The sequence below is a fragment of the Drosophila navojoa genome, chromosome 5, assembly GCF_054131105.1.
Source record: "Drosophila navojoa isolate 15081-1374.11 chromosome 5, UAZ_NAV_1.0, whole genome shotgun sequence".
In the NCBI taxonomy this organism is placed as follows: Eukaryota; Metazoa; Arthropoda; class Insecta; order Diptera; family Drosophilidae; genus Drosophila; species Drosophila navojoa.
In genome coordinates, this window is record NC_142893.1 from 23,680,745 (window position 1) to 23,698,055 (window position 17,311).

The window sequence follows — 17,311 nt, forward strand, 5'->3', positions numbered from 1 at the left end:
CTTATTGTTTGGGAGCTTGGCCCTTGTCAGTTGTTTTTTGGCTCTGTGCAAAGTTTCTTTACAAGCACACTCTGTTAAGTATCTATATACAAAATCTATAGGTATGCATATATGTTTATATACATTCAAATAAATTTGCCGAATAATTGATTGATTTTTTGCGAATTATTTTGTTAATAAACCGAACTAGAAATTTGAGAAACTTTTTTTTGGCTTGCGTTTTACACTACATTTAAATATCAGTTTTCTGTGGCAAGGCGACAAAGCTTAAAAACTAGGCAAGAACGACGATGACTGGACGCGGAACACAATTAGAATGTCTTAACAGTTAAGTATGGCACTCTTACGGGTGTCAATTTTGTCGTCGTCGTCGTCGTCGTCCTGGCTGCTAATCAGCCCAGCGCCAGCGGTGAACGCGGCGGCACGGGTGGCGGTGTTGCAGTGTTTGTTCTAGTGGTTGCATTGCTTGTTGCAGTTGCAGTTTCAGCAGTATTTGCTGTAATGGTTGTTGTTGATGTTGCTGCTGCTGTTTTAGTAATCGTTGCTGCTGCCGCGGCGGACATCGCTTGAGATGCCGGCGGCAGCTGACGTCAGGTGCCCAACAGCATTTCACGTTGCGGTGCATTTTGCAGCATATTGGCGGTTTTCAAGTGAATGCTGCAATAAACAAATGTTTCAATCATTAACAAATTGATTGAAAATCAGAAATTGAGGAAATGCAAAGACTTTACTTATTGTCCTCCAGCGACATGGTTTCCGATGAGCCGTGAGAGGCAACTGAAGTACCTGCAAGCGAACTTCGAATTGAGTGCGAATCCTCGGGTACAGTAAGCGTAACTAATAGTTTATGTATTCGGTTTGGTATTGATTTTGTTTTTATAGGGTATGTGATATAGTTAACGTTTTTCAATATGATTAGCAGTAGTTCGTTGTTTTCCAATTGTTGGGTTTCCAATGTAGATTGAAGATTTTTGTATTTTATTTTCAGGTTTTTTTTTTTGGTTAAAAAAAAAAAACAATTTAACATTTAGTTTTGAATACGAATTGGTTGTTGAATAATGTGTTAGTGTATGTATATGTGCAAAATAAAAATGATTCATATTTTAATTTATTATCAATTATAAGCTGCAATAGAGTTTGTCTAGATTCAAAGGACATGCAAAGTGCAATAGAAACATAAAGTGGCAATAAGAAATCAAATCTTCAGTACAAAAGTCATATATATTTATTTTAGTTAAATATATATAGCTAATATTTTTAGCTAGAGCTACAATCTGAATTTGGCGTTCTGTGTGTTTTAAGTAGCAAATGAAACGATATATAAATGCAAACTTAATTTAAGCAAAAACATTATTTAAAAATGCAGTTACATTTTAATTTATGTATGTAGATAGACTTCATTTATGTATATAGGGTATATATCAGAATTGTTGGCATTAATAAATACGTGTATAGAGTAGTTAATAGTTTAGGTTAAGTGTTTTTAGTTAGGTTGTGCATTGAAACCGTTGTACGTATTGCTGGAATCGTTGGTATCTTAGGAATTATCAGTTATTGTTTCTTTTTGTTTTTGGAATAAATATATATATGACTGATTTCAATATATATATGTAAGGATAATATCAGTTGCGTGTGTGTTTGAGAAATATACGCTAAATATAAAACGTTGACATTAGACAACAACAAATATTTACGTTTAACAAATTTGTTTGCTAGGCAACAATTTTCGATAGCCAAAGAAATTAAATCTAATTGCTAATTAATGTAAATTTGTAACTAATTGGCATTCAATTTGAGCAACGGCAAATCAATCGAATAAGGTTAATAAATTCAAGTACAAAATTCAACTTAAAAGCTACGACACATAAACGATTATAGATTGATGAAATGAAAAGACTACAGTCGCGTATTCTCCACGCTCAGCGCATCATCATCATCATCAACATCAACATTAACATCATTAACAATAACGACATCATAGCATTTCGCATTAAGATGCTTGACTGATTTGGCTAAGTTCTCCTGCGTCAGCTTATTAGCTCCATTCTCGACCAGGATTCGTTTGCTGTGCTGCGGCTGCTGATGATGATTCTCGTGCTGCAGTTGCACTTGCTGGCTTTGCAGCGCCTCCAGCGCCTTATCCAGATCGAGTCGATTGCGGCAGTCGCTATCGCTGCTATAACTATGCCGTTGGTTTGATAAACGATCGGCTGAGATGTGCTGCATATAGGTATAGGACTGTTGCTGCGACTGCTGCCAGTGGTGGTTGAGATTGTTAACGCTCTGGCTGCGGCTGTCTTCGGGCCCGGTGATCACAAAGCCATTGCCGTTGCTATATAGCGAATAGCTACTAATTGCCGGCGAGGTGGCTAAACTAGTCATACTCTGATAGGTTTTCATTGAATACGCATCACCTACGAACAATAGAGATTATGCAGTGTTTTTTTTTTTTTTGCTTTCGAATGTATATGGTTTAGTTAAATATTCGATAGACGCCACACATAGAGGTTTTAACATGTTTCCACAAGACAAAATCCCGCGTAGACATTGCAATTGAAGCGTTTGAATAAATGCGTGTGATGTACATATGGAGCGGACATTGTTAGACAAATGTAATTCAAATCGAAAATCATACATACATACATATATATATATATATATATATACATATATATATAAATCTCGAATGACGTGTGAGCAGTGACGCATATTTAATAAGCGACGGTTTATGCTTCAGTTTAATTAATTTGATATATATATACATAGGCAGTTGATCTCGCATCATCACATATACATTCTTTTTAGTTATAGTGAACACAACAACCACAACTCGCACCCACCGCCCAGAACCGCAAAAAGAAAACAACAGGGTATCACTAAGTCCAGTCTTTAAATTTAATTACATCCATTTAATTGGGTCAGCGAACTTTACGATGCGTACTCAATGCAACATTTTCTTTTTTTGGTATTCATTTTAGGGTTGAAGTTCATTATGTTAATAAAAAGCCTTGGAAATTAATAGGAAATTCTTTAAGATCTGTCGTTATGTAGACGTTATCTCTTCATCAAGAGTTGAAACTTTTTGGAATTATATACAAATTAACCAGCACATTTAAAACATAAGAAACAACAACAAAATATTTATAGAAACATCAAATAATATACAAGTGGGCAAACTTCATTGTACAATACTAAATACATGACTAAATACGTACGATAAACGCTTGGTAAAAAAGACGACCATAAGACTAAATTGTACTTGTAAAATATTATAATTCACTTTGGATTCGATTTTAGATAAATATATATAAAATGAAACTAATTTCAACGCTTGCACCACGCACACTACAAATTACAATTATGTGTTGTCTATATAAAGCTTTAAAGAAATGTGTGTGTGTTTTTTTTTAATTAGTAGAGAAGCAAGCGTTAGATATAGTGTATATAAGAATAGTTCAGTTAAGTAGTGTGCCATTGAATAAGTATCAATATATATATACAGAAACTCACCAGTTGCGCACTCGGATGTCTCATAGGACACCGTAGATTGTACTTCAATTGCGTTTTGTTCTTGCCTATCAATTTTGCAGTGAAGTGAATACATTAACAATTGAATTGAAATTTAATATGCAAATGCTCGTACCTTGTTATCACATCTGTTAAGACTTGCTTTTCCGTATCGGTGTAGTCACGTCTGCGTCCAGTTTTCTTCTCGAGATCCGCCGCCACAAACACGCCGAGCGGCCGTGTGGGAAACTCATTGGCTTTCGCTGGTGGGGGTACATCGAGTTTTAGATCTTTCAACTTCTTCATGACACGCTCGAGCGCCTGAATGGCATCGTCGTCACTGTATCCGAAATTCTTATGCAGCTTCACTTGCAGATATTCAATAATGCCATCCATATCTTTTAGACGTAACAGTTCGTCCTTGTGCAAATAAAGTATCGTAACGGCCATGGCTAATATAACACGATCGCCATCCAGTAGAAAAATATCCCAAACACGTAAACTTAAGCTAAAAGGTACCTGAAAATACACAAATATTTATAAGTTAGACGGAGTATAATTTTGCACATTTATCTTCGTTTTACTTACGCGCTCCACAAAGACCACAAAGAACCACTTGATGGCATAAAGCAAGGCGTCCACATTGTGTTTCATAAAATGTTTATGCAGCTTGCGCATTATCTTCGACAGAATGCGATCATGATGCTCGATAAAGCGCGTCAGCTTTGGAAATCCCTCAATGAACAGGCCGTGCATGCCGTATTTGCGATCTGTGATCAGCGTGTTGAGTGCCCAGAATGCCTCCTCCTCCTGCATGTACAGCAGCAATACGCCCGCCACACACGCCATGCCCTGGCAATAGCCCAGCTCGGAGTTGTAAATGCTGTAGGCGTTCAGCACGTTAAACAGTGAGCATTGTTTCACGCTATATCTCTCCCGGTAGGCCAGATTGTCACGAAATTGACGATTGACATCCGCGTCGATTTGTCGCGTCTCAGTTGCATTCTCTTTTGCCATCTGCAACATGCGAGCGTACACGCCCACATTGTTGTCCATAGACTGCTGCACATTCAGCAATTGCTTCCAAGCCGGCCAACGCATTCGATCCGGTATTCCCTTGTAGACCCGCTTGTGTAGCTTATCCTGTGGCGGAGGCCAGTGATTCAGCATTTTCACCCATTTTTTATCACGTTCCAGTTCAATCTTCGTGCGCTGCACCTCCTGAGAGTCGCGAGACGATGGCAGGCGGGAATCGTGCATGAAGCCGTATCTAAAAACAAGATACATTAAACACACTTAACGCTGATAAGATAAAAATAGACAAACGATTTCATCAGGTGCAAAAATTCCTATCTGAACTATATTTTTTAAGTCACTTAAGACACGACAATGTTGAGACAACATAGAAATGAAGAACCGAGTTTAGAGCTGATTATATGCTGGCTACGCAAAGTGGATAAATAGTTGTCTCTAATAAACATTTCCCTAAGAACTGATAACATTGTTTGCGATTAGCGGTTTTTATGTATTAGATTAAACAACTGATATTGGCACCTGATAAGATATCATGAATAATTGCATTTATAAAAGGGAACTAGCAATAGAATGTCTTCTACATTCCATTAACTTATGCTCGAGAGATATGCAACTGCGTTAGCCAAACTCATATTCAATGTGGACAATAAGAGATTATTATAAATTCGGAATATATGTACCTATATACTTATATTTAGGTTTTTTTTTTTGGCTGTAATACGCCCTCTATTGTTGGCACATGTTTGTATTGTTGCGATTAACAGTTATTTATGCATTAGTAAGCTCACACCCATACACAGAGCCGCTAATCGCTTGAAACAAAGAAAAACATCCATCTTTACTTACTTGTCTGTTATGTGATAGATTTCAAATGTGGGATTCTCCCAGGAGTCGACTACGTTATGGGGATCCAGGCCCAGCTCATAGCGCTTAAATATATCCTCACGTTCGTCTTCAGCGCGCTTCACTAATGCGTACTGCTGCTGTTGTTGTTGGTGGTTCTGCTCGCCATTATCGTGGGCGGGCGGAGCGGCTGTCATTGTGGGCGTGGGCAGGCAATAGGCATCCAATACTGCTATTGATGCTGCTGTTTTGGTTTTTGTTGATATTACTGTGGTTCTTGTTGTTGTACTTGTTTTTGTTTTTATTCTCCGCTGAGGCTCCGTTTAGTGTTTGTGTGTACTTGGCAAGAATGGTGTATGGGAGCGGCTGCTGCTGTTCGACGATAGCACGAAACTTTATATATTTTTTTGAGATAAAAACGAACATTATAAGCATGAATTAACATATGAAAACGAACTCTAAAGCGCACATATACACGTCCAAATACTCACACAAACATACATACATATACACCACTCACACACAGCAATCAACAGTAAGTCTTGTACATTCATTTGAATGCAAGTCTTCGATTTCACTGTAAAAAAAAGTTTATTGCATGCGAGTGTGTGTGCGTGTGAGTTTTGATTTTTAAATGTGCAACAGCAACAAAAAACAGTGGAGAGAGAGAGTGTGAGTGAGAGAGCGAGTGCGCGCGAGCGTTACCAAATGACGTGATATTCAATAATATTTAAAGCGTCCCTGAAGCGGCATCAACTTGAAAACAACAAAATAACACAGAAAGTTGCTCAAAAAACCAGGAACGCCCCCACCCAGTAATGAGTTTAGTTAAATTCTGTTTGCACACAGTGTTTAGAGGTATATTCTTTATGACTAGTTTTTCCATTAATATTTGTCTCCTTGCATTTATTTTGTGTGCACTTCCTGTTTTGATTTTGCAGCAATATATAGCTATATATGTGTATTTCTTTTCATATTTTTGGTCAACATTCACGCTCACACATACTGACACGCACTCGTAAGTCTCACACTCGCACGGACTCACAAAGCGTTTTGTTCTGGTGCTCTCACTGTTTTCACATTTGCTGATTTCGTATTGATGTGCTGTTGTGTCGAATTTGAAGCTTATTACCATTTAATTTTGTTTTAATTTATATACAATTTGTGATCAATTATGAAAATGAGCACATTTGCTGTTTTTTTTCAGCATGCATGTTGAGCGAGTTTTGACTTAACAGAACGGACTGCCCCCATCTTACAGACTACTGTCACTGACCAGACAGTGCTACTGTTTAGTTAACATCAACCAGCGTTGCCACCTCACATCATTTTCTTACCTTTTGGCGCGCGTCTCTATATAGCAACTGTGGCAGCAAGGAACCAGCTCGATACTCGTATAGAAACTTATCGATAGCATTATTAGCTGGTTCCTGTGTCTTCGACCATTTTTTTTGCGTGTATGTAGTTTTAATTGTGCTGGTCGAGAAAAATTGTGTGAAAAGTCCATGAAAACGTTGCAAATACAACAAAAAAGTGTTGTGCTGTGCACTAAACGCTTATGCGTACTGAATAGTATTCAAAAAATCATGTACACGTATTAATTCCATTGAATAAAACGGGTAAGAAATACACTATGCCTAAAGTGCGTAGCAAATTGCTCTTAACAAGAGTTTCCCACTGTACACACGTACATATATAGGAAGAGAGACTCGATCAAACGAACTGGATGATGCCTGTCATCGGTCGATTGTAAATTATTTCGACAGAAATCGAAATCAAAAAATTGCAATTAAACATTTTGCCTCGATCCATATTTCCTAGCATTTGTCCATCAAAGACGATTTAGCCTATACTTCAAAGCACTTTGCAACTAATAAGTTTTGGAGATAAACAACTAAGTGTCTTTGCTGTTTGTTCGCTATGGTCTCAACGCGCCAAATGTGCGGCAATGCGGGAGGCGCCGGTGGTTATGATGAGACGCCAATAACGACTCGCGCCACAGTAGTGCGGCGAACCACACATTATCAGCACCATCACCATCAGCCGCAGCAACAGCAGCAGCAGCAAGTGCAACAACAGGAACAGCGCCAGCAGCCTCTGGCTACCATCGCTCCCGTTTTAAATTTCCTGGACTTGCCCACGGAGCTGATCATCAAAACGCTCGGCTACTTGGACTATAAGAAAATCAGCAATTTAAGATTGGTAAGTGACAACAGGCTGCGAAGTAGAGTAGTCGGGGTGTGGTAGGCCTGTTACAAGTGCAAAGCAAGTTTTATTATTTAATCAATAAAAAGCAATTTGCAAAGTGTACATACATATGTAAGTAGAATGCGCGTGGGTCGTCGATGGCTAAGTAGTCGATGGATAGATGGTTCGAGGGGTAGAGGCGTGTTATTTCACTACCTGCATGCACTTGTACATGTTGCTGTTGTAACATATATTATTTTTGCCACTCAAAAATCGTCGACGACTAGAGCGGAGCATGGGTCGTAGCTCGAACGAGCACGATTCGTGGATGTATGTGCTCTTGTTTTTGGAGTATTTATCATTTTTGAAATTCGAATGTCAACACATGAATATACTATCTCATGGATGGACACGATGCAATGCCTTTATGTGTGCGCAGGTAAATAGGAAAGAAGTTACGGTATTTGACAGACTAAAGAAGTATTATTTTTAGACTAGCTCTACAATAATGTATAAAGGAATATATATGTATAAATGTTATCGAATATAAATTTAATACAAATCTTATTGGAAAAAATATGGTAAAATTTCATATCGTGCGTTATCAGTGTTTTTGTTTATTCTAAGTATTGTTTCAATTTAAATCCAATCGGGACATCGAGCTATGTATGTCTGTTTAAACATTTTCAATTTATTTTGTATGCTAAATACCTTGAGCTCAATTATATTTATTAGGATAAAAAAAAAACGAACATGTCGTGTCACGTAGAGAGGCAATACACATCGCTATCTCTCTTGTTTTGTTTCTTGGGGTTTGTCATGCATTTGATTTTTTGTACACATTCGTATATTAGCCTATATGTGCATGTGTAGCGCACGTGTGTGCGTGTGCGTGTATCTGAGAATATGCTGTGTAGTAGGTAGCCAATCGTAATTTGATATATTTATGAGATGCGCGAAAATTTTGGGATGCGGGTTGTTGCTGCCGCTCTGTGATCCTGCTGAATTTAAAAACAATTATGAATTTAAAAGTAATATATGGACATGTGCTGTAAATGATTTTTTTTCGCAGGTGTCGAATCGCATGAACGACATTTGCATGAATATGTTGAATGCGGCTTTCGCAAAGCAGATTAAGACGACATTCAATCGCTTTCAATCGATAAAGTCGAGTATGCCCCGCCGCGAGTCGGCTCGTCGTCATCATCCGTTGGCCTGCGAATGCGACATTATCGAGACTTGCTATATGCGACTGTCATTGCTCCAGATGTCCATGGGCAAGCACATTGAGCGTGGTCACTGCTGTTTCTTTCCGGGTGCCGTAAGTGAATCTTATTATCAATTACTTCAGCCCTATCTGAATTCGATTGCTATGCCTTTGCAGATTCTTGATGAAGTGCACTCGATTTTAAACTACATTAGTATTACGCCGCGCTTGCAGCGTCCTTATCGTGTCACTGATGAACTATTTGATCTCTCCACAATGGCTATGGAGTACTTTAAGGACCGCATTGAACCTACTCTGCCGGGCTTGGCCTACTTTAACAAGGACTTTTTCCAATTACCCGTTACCACAAAGCGGCGTAAGTCGACTGATTTTAATTTTTCATCTGATGATTAAAACAATTTATCTACCAATTTCAGCTACCTTAGCTATTAGCTCAGATCTCTCAGACAGTTCGACTAACTCACCACCTCAGAACCACATGGTGTTGCGTAAGGGCATACGCAAGATCAAGCAGGGAATGAAGATGTACAATAATCAGCTTTCGGTGCTGCGCACCGAATTAAGAAACTGCAAACGCAAATCCGCTGAGCAGAGCAAGCAGCTTGCCGAACAGCAAAATTTATTGGCGGAGCATCAGAAGCAGACGCTGGAATATGCCAATCGCCTGGACGAGAATGACAAGAAGAATGAAGAAATGGCACGCAAATTTTCCACATTGTTGCAGGTGCGTAAGAAGACGGCCAACCGTAAACATATTCAGTATTATATATATTTTAATCGTAGGAGCTCAACAAGTGCAAAACCGAGCTGCAATTCTGGCGCTCTAAGAGCCCTGCAATACCGTCGGTCTGCAGTTCATGTAATTTGAAGGTGACTCCAGTGTTACCGCACGAGGATTTAAAGGCGCTGGTCAATCAGGGTGTCGATCCGGATAACATAATCATAATTAACGATGAGACCGAGGCGGATGAGACGGCTGCCGCCAATGTGCACGGGTGTGAGCTGAACGTAAGCGTTGAGAACCCGTTTGCTCTACCAGATGAGGCAACCACATCTAAGCTGTTAGCCGTTAATACGGCTGCCAAAAACCCCAAACGCAAATATGCGGCAACGATGATGGACAGCGAAATCGGTGAAACGTCCAATATAATTGCGTCCAATGCGACATCGCCGTCTCAGGATCTAACAAGCCAACAGGTCGAAGCCAGCGGCAGCACCAGCTGTGGCTATTCGACGAAACTCTTTTATGGCAATCATCAACGCAGCGGCGTGATTGTGAGTCCAGTGTCCATTAAGCTGGTGCCAATGCTGCCTCCCAATGGCAATGAAATTGAAAAGGGAAACGAGCAACAGCTGCAATTGCTCCAGCCAATCAAAAGCGAATCAATTCAAGCAACTGCTGAGTCTCATTTGGGCAATGTAGTTCTCGTGGAGCAAATGGAGGCGAAGAAGGCACGTAGAGTACAAAAGGCCAATAGGTGCTTAAATGCATCTGGCAAACGCAGTAAATAAGCATAAAAATATATACAAATTAAATTTTTTACTACTTATACATACACACATATATTTACATATAAATGTCGCGCGCACACACACACACACACTCACAGGACACCCAGCAAAACTTTGAGTGTGAGTGTATGTGTGCGTGCCATGTAGTGTTAAAAAGCGAAAAACAACAGAGGAATCAAATTAAATATACATGCATATATATAGTTACCTATATGTAATTGTATATCTTTTATGAACATCAAATGCATTAGGCATACTGATTATCATTATTATTATTATTACTATTACTATTACTATTTACAAACTGTATCTGTATGTTCTATACACCTACACATAAATACAGCCGGAAGTAAAACACTTAAAATTATTTGAAAACACATATACACAACAATTTGTATGTAGTTTTGAAATATCGGCAGAGCAAAAGCCATAATTATAATTTAAAAGCAGCATAATTTTTAATATTAGTAGCCACACAAAACACACCAACACAACAAAGGCAGGTGTGAAACAAAACAATATAAATCATGAAAAGAAATGGTAAAGAAATATTTTAAATAAAACTTTAATGCATAACAAATCAATTGCAATTTTCTGGTGTTTTATTAAAAAGATTGGTGTTCTTCAATCAGCCATTTTTCATCGAGCCAGAAAATTTTCTTATTGCGCTATTAAAAAAAAAACTCCAGAAATCGAGAGGCCTGCTTGTTGCATTAATGGTAAAATCAGTTACCTTGATAATAAGTTATAAAGAATACAAATAGACGCCAATTTAAATTTAATTATTTTAGCATTAGCACCAAAAGCTGTATTAAAAATTAATTGGAAGTTCCATTAGTTAATAGAGCTGCCACCTGTTTTGCATGGGAACCAACGTTAAAATTGTTATAATAAAATCCGATACATCGTTTTTTCGGCAACAGCTTCAATTATAATTGGAGCCGTTAATTATCGATATCATCAACCAAACATATTGAAAATACTTGAAAATATGTGCGTCCAGTAAAGAGAACAATCGTCAGTCGCTGTTGCTTAAGAGACAACTAACTAAAAATAATCTAATATGTCTGCGGAGATTCTCACGTAATTAGCTAAAGTACTTAGGAAAGCACGGCACCCTTTCACGAGAGAGACTCGCTCCTGCTATATTTATAATTGGCGAGTTCCAAGTAAAGCGTCTGGCAGTCGCTGCTTGGGCGCATTGCCGTGAAAACACACATTTCGTCTTATTGTATTTTTGCAGACGTACAACACGTAATCAAAGCAAATGCAAGAATACAGCGAAAAATTGGAAGATATCTACGATGAGAAATTGGGCAGGTGCTGGAAATCAGGGATACATCTACATATATAGATTAGTTAATATTTATCAAATTTTGCAGGCATTTGGTGGCCAGCCTAAGCATTGAGCCCGGCGAGACGCTTCTGGAGGAGCAACCTCTGCTGGTGGCGCCCCATTGGGAATGCGATCGACTAAAGTGCGCTCAATGTCTGCAGGAGTCGTATGTGATATGTCGCAGGTGCCAGGTGTATCCGCTGTGCATGGACTGCAGCGAGCACGATGTGTTCGAGTGCGAGTTCTTCGCGAATGGAGCCGGTAGCGGAATTGGAAAAGATCTGCTAATTAAGAACTATGGTATCTTTGCGCTGCTGAAGCTTTTGTTGTTGCTCGAACAGCCGGATAAGCGGGCGCAATGCCAAATACTGCTGGGACGACCAGTTAAGCTGGAGGATTATCGTAATGAGGAAGGAGTCTGGCAGGAGCATGAAGAGCAGGTGGTGCGTCCCATAATGGACAGTGGCTTAACACAGACTTTGCCGAATCAACAATTGACATCGGATGTATTACATGCTCACTGCATACGCATTGATAGCAACGCCTACGAGGTGACCGCAAGGGATGGAGATACACTTAAAGGGGTCTATTTGCGTGGAGCTAACTTGCCACATAGCTGTGTCCCAAATACGGTGGTCGCTTTAGACGAGCAGTTCAATTTGAAGCTATATGCAGCTGTGCCCCTTGAGAGCGGCCAAGTCATATACACATCCTATGCGAATCCGTTAATGGGTACCAGCCAGCGACAACATCAGTTGCGAATGACGCGGCACATGGAGTGCGCCTGCGAACGTTGCTTGGATCCCACGGAACTGGGCACCCACATGAGCAGCATGAAGTGTCGGGATTGTTGCGATGGCTATGCCGTTTGTGATTTGGGTGGAACTGGCAATTGGCGTTGCCTCAATGTGAGCTGCGGAGCTGTTATACCAGCTGCCGATGTCCACGAGCTGCTCGCTGAAGTCGGCGGTGCTCTGGTCGATGCGAAGGGCGAGCTGAATGTCTATGAATCCCTCCTTGTGCAGAACAAACAGCTACTACATCCCAATCATTTCCTCTTGCTGGACATCAAACAGAACATTGCAAGCATTTTGCGTGCAGCAGCTCTCATGAATTCTCTGAATGATCCCTGCAAGAAATTGCTGGAACGTCGCGTGGAGCTCTGCGGTGATCTGTTGCCCATTTGTCGTGCCGTCATGCCGGGCATATCCAAGCTCTATGCGATTGCTCTGTTTGAGTACCTGCTGTCCTTTGTGGAATTCACCGAACTGCAGTTCGCCGAAGGCGATGTAGACAAAAAAGGATACGCCGTAAGTGAACCATAAAATATACGATCTTTTACTGACTCTTAGTAATAATCCATATCTAAATCTCTCATTTAAATAGGCGCAACTGGAGCGTGCCCAATCGGTGGCTAAAGAAGCACTGGATTTATTGCAATTCGAACCAGAGAACTCGGCCGAGGGTTTTCTAACCGAACGCATTGGCATGGAGTTGGAGCGCATCGAATCTGATCTAATGAAATATGGAAAACATTAAAATATCTTAGAAATGAAGGTTTCGATAGGAAATGTTGAAATTTATGAAAAAATGTAAGCTAGAAATTCTTTCATTTGGAAGATAATGGCATGCTGAAAACGCATATCTCCTTATGCTAAAAAATTTCCCTTAATTAAAAATGGGTTTCTTTCTTACGTGGCCAAAATAAAACAATTTATGCACAAACATTTTAAATGGCAATGCCCGTTTTCAATAATCTTAACAGCTAACCTACATACATACATACATACATATGTATGCACATACATATGTATGCACATACATATGTATGCACATACATATGTATACAATCAAGATGGTTTGGTCATAAGGGCTTCAAAATATTTCAATGCTTCCAATTCAGATCTTTATTTAAATAAATTATAAAATAAATTAAATAAATTATATTGAATTGAAATCATGCTTCGCTTTATTTATACATACATACATATGTATGTATGTACATGCATAGCAAAAAATACATTCGCACAATGCTCTATGCTAACTGCGCATTTGATGCCGCGGCTGCACTCAGTATGTAGTTTTGTAGTGTAACCACAATATAATAGCTGCATACATACATACATACATATGTATGTAAATAAATAACTTCTTGTAAACAAACTTGTAGAATGTAATCATGGCGTATGTATGTATGTATGTGAATATCGACGCTCTTTGTCTTTGAGATTTATGTATTAACATACATACATACATACATATGTATACATATGTTTGTCGAAAACGGAGTAACTAAAATCTGCAAATTGTGAAATATTTGAATTCGTTAGCTCTTATAGAATTCAAGTTACGATATAAAAAAATGTTAACTCTGTGAAAAAAAAATTATGTTTATATAAAAATATTTTTTAAAAAAATCAAAAGAATTAAATAAAATAATAAGAAACAAGTAAGAAAGCTCTAGTCGAGACTGTTTGAGTACGAAATCTCCTGAGGCCTTCTAGAAATTGATATTTCAATAATTCTTTCAATACTAATTTCCGCTTCCACAAAAACACACATAGGGAAGCAAGCATAAACATTGGCTGCAGTGGCTTACTACGGGACTTAATTGCCTAATAACTTTTCTTGTTGATGAACTATTCTCATGAATCTTTTAGGTCGTTATATAACATAAAGTGCGTGTATATGCCAAAGCACATGTCCTTAATATTTGAAATACGCCTTTTACAGAGGTGAGGTTGGTGTACGTAGATATAGGGGTGGGGGATAAATTACAACAAAAATCGAAATAGTATAAAAATCATTTCTATCTATATACATATACTAAAAATTTTGAGATTCTAGCTTTAAAGTTGGAGATATCATTTTAGAACTGATTTTGAATAAGTTTTTTAATCAAAAACAAAATAACGGGATGATCTAACTATTTTTAGTGATAAACTCTATATGCGCGCTATACATACGGACATTAAAAAAGAGATCGACGCGTTCAAACAGATGTTTTCTAAAAATATATATTTTTAAGTTACAAATTTTCGAAATACGATTTCTATAAATATAATATCAATAACATTATTAAAGATCTTCGATTCGAATTAAAGATTTTTTCTGATAGTTTCTAAAGTATTAGCCCAGAATGTGGCTCTAAGGAGTTCAATAGCCAAACAAAAACGCATTCACATAAGTGCCACGTGAACCAAGGAGGGACTGGGCGATGAGCAGAGAAAACGCACATTGAGATACAAATTAAATTAAGAATCGCTTTTAAATATAAATAAATCTAAATAGATACTACAGTCTCAGTATCGCTCGACACAATATCGGGCCCTCAGTCGACAAGTGCTAATTGGCAACATCAGATGCAAAAATTGGCCAAAAGAAACGGGGAAGCGTTCACATTTTAAATAATCATTCAGAATGGAAGACTTTGCCAATAAATGTGAAGTGAAAGAAAACGAGACGATGGGCAGGTGGGTGGACGAAACCAAAGAATACCTAATCGAATGCCCAATTGAATTTGTGTTAAACATCCAATCTCCATATTCATGCCCCAATTGAATGGTCTAGATAGTGCCCTATTGATAGTTATATTGATGAACATTTCGAGTACCTTTTGAAGTACTCTATTGACTCTACTAGTATCAAATTAAATGACATGTTAAAACTATATTGATATCCTCCTCTGTCACATGTTTACTAATGTATTTAATGCTCTGGAGAACGGCTTATTAAACTTTACGTTGAAGAATATTTAAAATATCTTATTGAATACTCAATTGATATACTTACACACAATTATGACATGTTGACGTGTTGCCTATATTTTCTATACAAAGGTATTTGGTTGCTGCTGTCAATATCAAGGCCGGAGAAACGCTGCTGCTGGAGCAACCTTTGTTGCTGCTCGCCAATAACGCTGATAGACGCTGCTGCAACTGCCATCAGTTGACTTCCACGTTTTGCGGGTAGGTACTTGACCAGCATAGTCCTGAAGAGTTCCTCATTGTGTTACATTTTTTCCGTTCGGGGAGTGGCTAGCAAGTGTCGTCTAATGCCGCTGTGTGCGGAGTGCGTGGAGCATCATGACCTTGACTGCCTGCGCTTGGCTGAGTTGCAACTGAAGCTAGAGCAAGTGCAGCAGCTGCAAGCGAATGCAGAGATTGTCAATGTATTAAAGTTTTTGTTGTTGAGAGAGCATGCACAAATGCACCCTCGGTATGAAGATCTACTAAAAATGGAGGCACATCTAACTCGTCGTCGGGACACGGAAATTTGGCGCACTTATCAGAAACAGGTGATAGAGCCACTTCAATCAGTCGGATTGCTGTTACAGCTGCGAAATGGCTCGGAAATCGATGAGGAGCTGCTGCAACGCATGCTTGGCATTGCGGATATCAATGGCTTTGAGATACGCGCCCCGGAATCGGGGAGTTCCATGCGCGGTGTCTATTTGAGAGCCGGTCTCTTTGCGCACAGCTGTGTTCCCAATGTAGTAGCGGCCATCGATGAGCAGCATCGCATCAAGCTCTATGCAAATCGCTCCATAGCCGCAGGGGAGATTCTATACAATTGCTATACGAACATTATGCTGGGCACGGAGGAGAGACGTCAGATTTTGAAGATTGGCAAGTGCTTTGATTGCCAGTGTGTCCGCTGCCTGGATCCTACTGAGCTGGGCTCTCACATGAGCAGCTTCGTATGCTCCCACTGCGCAGGTGGATATATAGTGAGACAGCCTGACTCAAATGCGTGGCAGTGTCTCCTTAATCCAGAGCACACGCTGAAACCGGAGTTTGTGGCAAGTGTGGTGGAACGTGCTAAGGAAGAGGTATTTCATGCTCGTGATGATATCTATCGTCTGGAGTTGCTGCTGGCCAAGTTGGGACGTTTGCTCCATGGCAATCATTATATTATGCTCGATCTTAAACAGAATATAGCATCCATATTGAGGCAGATCTTGCAGAATATGGCACATCGACCCAGCCGTAAAGTTTACGAGCGTAAGATTCGCCTATGCCAAGAAATTTTGTTGGTTCTAAAGGTTTTGGTTCCTGGAATATCCCGCCTTAAGGCAATTGCACTCTACGAATTGGCCAACACACAGGCTGAACTGGCGCGTAAATTGTTCAGTGAACAGGAGCATAACGCTGCGGATTTACTGGTAAGATATTTACATCTTTACATATGTATGTACATACATACATATATACATATGCATATTTATTACTAAGAACAAAAAATACCAATTATTTAGGGAGAGCTGCAGCAGACTGAGGTTATGATGCGGGAATCCCTTCGCATGCTGCTTTATGAACCTATTTGCACTCCGGAGGGTCAATTGGCACGTAATATGCTTAGAGAGTTAAAAGAGCTTCAAAATGACATGAAAGTGCTGCAACAACCAAATGATGACCTGATTAATTAAAATTTGTTGATATTTTGTATTTCAAAATACTGGACTTTTACCTTTATTAGCGCTCAAATCGATTGCAATGAACTAGTCTTATCGGAACCAATTTATGACAGCAATCAAAAAACAACTCTTTTTTACTGGTTATGGATCAGTATGCTCCAGGGGGACAATAGTCACAAAATTGAATAATAAAATAATTGTAATTTAAAATTTGTTGTTCTTTTTATAAATAATTTGTTTTCATAGC

At 39.1% G+C, this 17,311-nt stretch overlaps 4 protein-coding genes across 9 annotated transcripts; 3 read left to right on the forward strand and 1 right to left on the reverse strand.

Moving 5' to 3' along the window:
• Positions 1–489: 489 nt before the first annotated feature.
• Positions 490–6,666, reverse strand: RN-tre (USP6 N-terminal like RN-tre). 5 transcript variants are annotated; one of them, XM_018106523.3, is made up of 7 exons: positions 6,518–6,660; positions 5,389–5,757; positions 4,096–4,777; positions 3,644–4,026; positions 3,511–3,575; positions 732–786; positions 490–657 (listed from the first exon to the last, which is right to left on the reverse strand). In XM_018106523.3, the coding sequence occupies exons 2-7, from the start codon at positions 5,580–5,582 to the stop codon at positions 591–593; spliced, it is 1,446 nt and encodes a 481-aa protein (XP_017962012.1). In that variant the 5' UTR covers positions 5,583–5,757; positions 6,518–6,660; the 3' UTR covers positions 490–590. The 5 variants fall into 5 exon arrangements, with proteins under 5 accessions (XP_017962012.1, XP_017962011.1, XP_017962010.1 ...); XM_018106522.3 differs by having other exon boundaries at positions 732–837; XM_018106521.3 differs by lacking the exons at positions 490–657; positions 732–786 and adding an exon at positions 1,008–2,414 and having other exon boundaries at positions 5,389–5,754; positions 6,518–6,666.
• A 129-nt stretch (positions 6,667–6,795) lies between these two features.
• Positions 6,796–10,831, forward strand: dmpd (F-box protein dampened). The gene is made up of 6 exons (XM_018106524.3): positions 6,796–7,004; positions 7,207–7,587; positions 8,645–8,893; positions 8,957–9,155; positions 9,217–9,524; positions 9,584–10,831. The coding sequence occupies exons 2-6, from the start codon at positions 7,306–7,308 to the stop codon at positions 10,310–10,312; spliced, it is 1,767 nt and encodes a 588-aa protein (XP_017962013.1). The 5' UTR covers positions 6,796–7,004; positions 7,207–7,305; the 3' UTR covers positions 10,313–10,831.
• Positions 10,832–11,297: 466 nt separating this feature from the next.
• SmydA-7 (SET and MYND domain containing, arthropod-specific, member 7) lies at positions 11,298–13,599 on the forward strand. Its single transcript, XM_018106997.3, has 3 exons — positions 11,298–11,632; positions 11,695–12,958; positions 13,035–13,599. Exons 1-3 carry the CDS (start codon positions 11,580–11,582, stop codon positions 13,185–13,187), a joined length of 1,470 nt encoding a protein of 489 aa, XP_017962486.1. The 5' UTR covers positions 11,298–11,579; the 3' UTR covers positions 13,188–13,599.
• Positions 13,600–14,881: 1,282 nt separating this feature from the next.
• SmydA-6 (SET and MYND domain containing, arthropod-specific, member 6) lies at positions 14,882–17,304 on the forward strand. Of its 2 annotated transcripts, XM_018103450.3 has the most exons (4): positions 14,882–15,121; positions 15,488–15,616; positions 15,690–16,812; positions 16,906–17,304. In XM_018103450.3, exons 1-4 carry the CDS (start codon positions 15,069–15,071, stop codon positions 17,074–17,076), a joined length of 1,476 nt encoding a protein of 491 aa, XP_017958939.1. In that variant the 5' UTR covers positions 14,882–15,068; the 3' UTR covers positions 17,077–17,304. The 2 variants fall into 2 exon arrangements, with proteins under 2 accessions (XP_017958939.1, XP_089118612.1); XM_089262486.1 differs by lacking the exon at positions 14,882–15,121 and having other exon boundaries at positions 15,434–15,616; positions 15,683–16,812.
• Positions 17,305–17,311: the final 7 nt, after the last annotated feature.

What these genes read in the sequence shown, in the direction of transcription:
- dmpd (XM_018106524.3), top strand. Translation starts at nt 7,306, where the DNA reads ATGGTCTCAACGCGCCAAATGTGCGGCAATGCGGGAGGCGCCGGTGGT. An exon ending in AAATCAGCAATTTAAGATTG is followed by an intron (nt 7,588 to 8,644) that starts GTAAGTGACAAC and finishes TTTTTTTCGCAG; the next exon opens with GTGTCGAATCGCATGAACGA. An exon ending in AATTTTCCACATTGTTGCAG is followed by an intron (nt 9,525 to 9,583) that starts GTGCGTAAGAAG and finishes TTTTAATCGTAG; the next exon opens with GAGCTCAACAAGTGCAAAAC.
- RN-tre (XM_018106521.3), bottom strand. Translation starts at nt 5,582, where the DNA reads ATGACAGCCGCTCCGCCCGCCCACGATAATGGCGAGCAGAACCACCAA. An exon ending in TTGTGGTCTTTGTGGAGCGC is followed by an intron (nt 4,027 to 4,095) that starts GTAAGTAAAACG and finishes GTGTATTTTCAG; the next exon opens with GTACCTTTTAGCTTAAGTTT. An exon ending in GACATCCGAGTGCGCAACTG is followed by an intron (nt 2,415 to 3,510) that starts GTGAGTTTCTGT and finishes TATTGTTCGTAG; the next exon opens with GTGATGCGTATTCAATGAAA.
- SmydA-7 (XM_018106997.3), top strand. Translation starts at nt 11,580, where the DNA reads ATGCAAGAATACAGCGAAAAATTGGAAGATATCTACGATGAGAAATTG. An exon ending in TACGATGAGAAATTGGGCAG is followed by an intron (nt 11,633 to 11,694) that starts GTGCTGGAAATC and finishes CAAATTTTGCAG; the next exon opens with GCATTTGGTGGCCAGCCTAA. An exon ending in TAGACAAAAAAGGATACGCC is followed by an intron (nt 12,959 to 13,034) that starts GTAAGTGAACCA and finishes TCATTTAAATAG; the next exon opens with GCGCAACTGGAGCGTGCCCA.
- SmydA-6 (XM_018103450.3), top strand. Translation starts at nt 15,069, where the DNA reads ATGGAAGACTTTGCCAATAAATGTGAAGTGAAAGAAAACGAGACGATG. An exon ending in GAAAACGAGACGATGGGCAG is followed by an intron (nt 15,122 to 15,487) that starts GTGGGTGGACGA and finishes TTCTATACAAAG; the next exon opens with GTATTTGGTTGCTGCTGTCA. An exon ending in TTGACTTCCACGTTTTGCGG is followed by an intron (nt 15,617 to 15,689) that starts GTAGGTACTTGA and finishes GGGAGTGGCTAG; the next exon opens with CAAGTGTCGTCTAATGCCGC.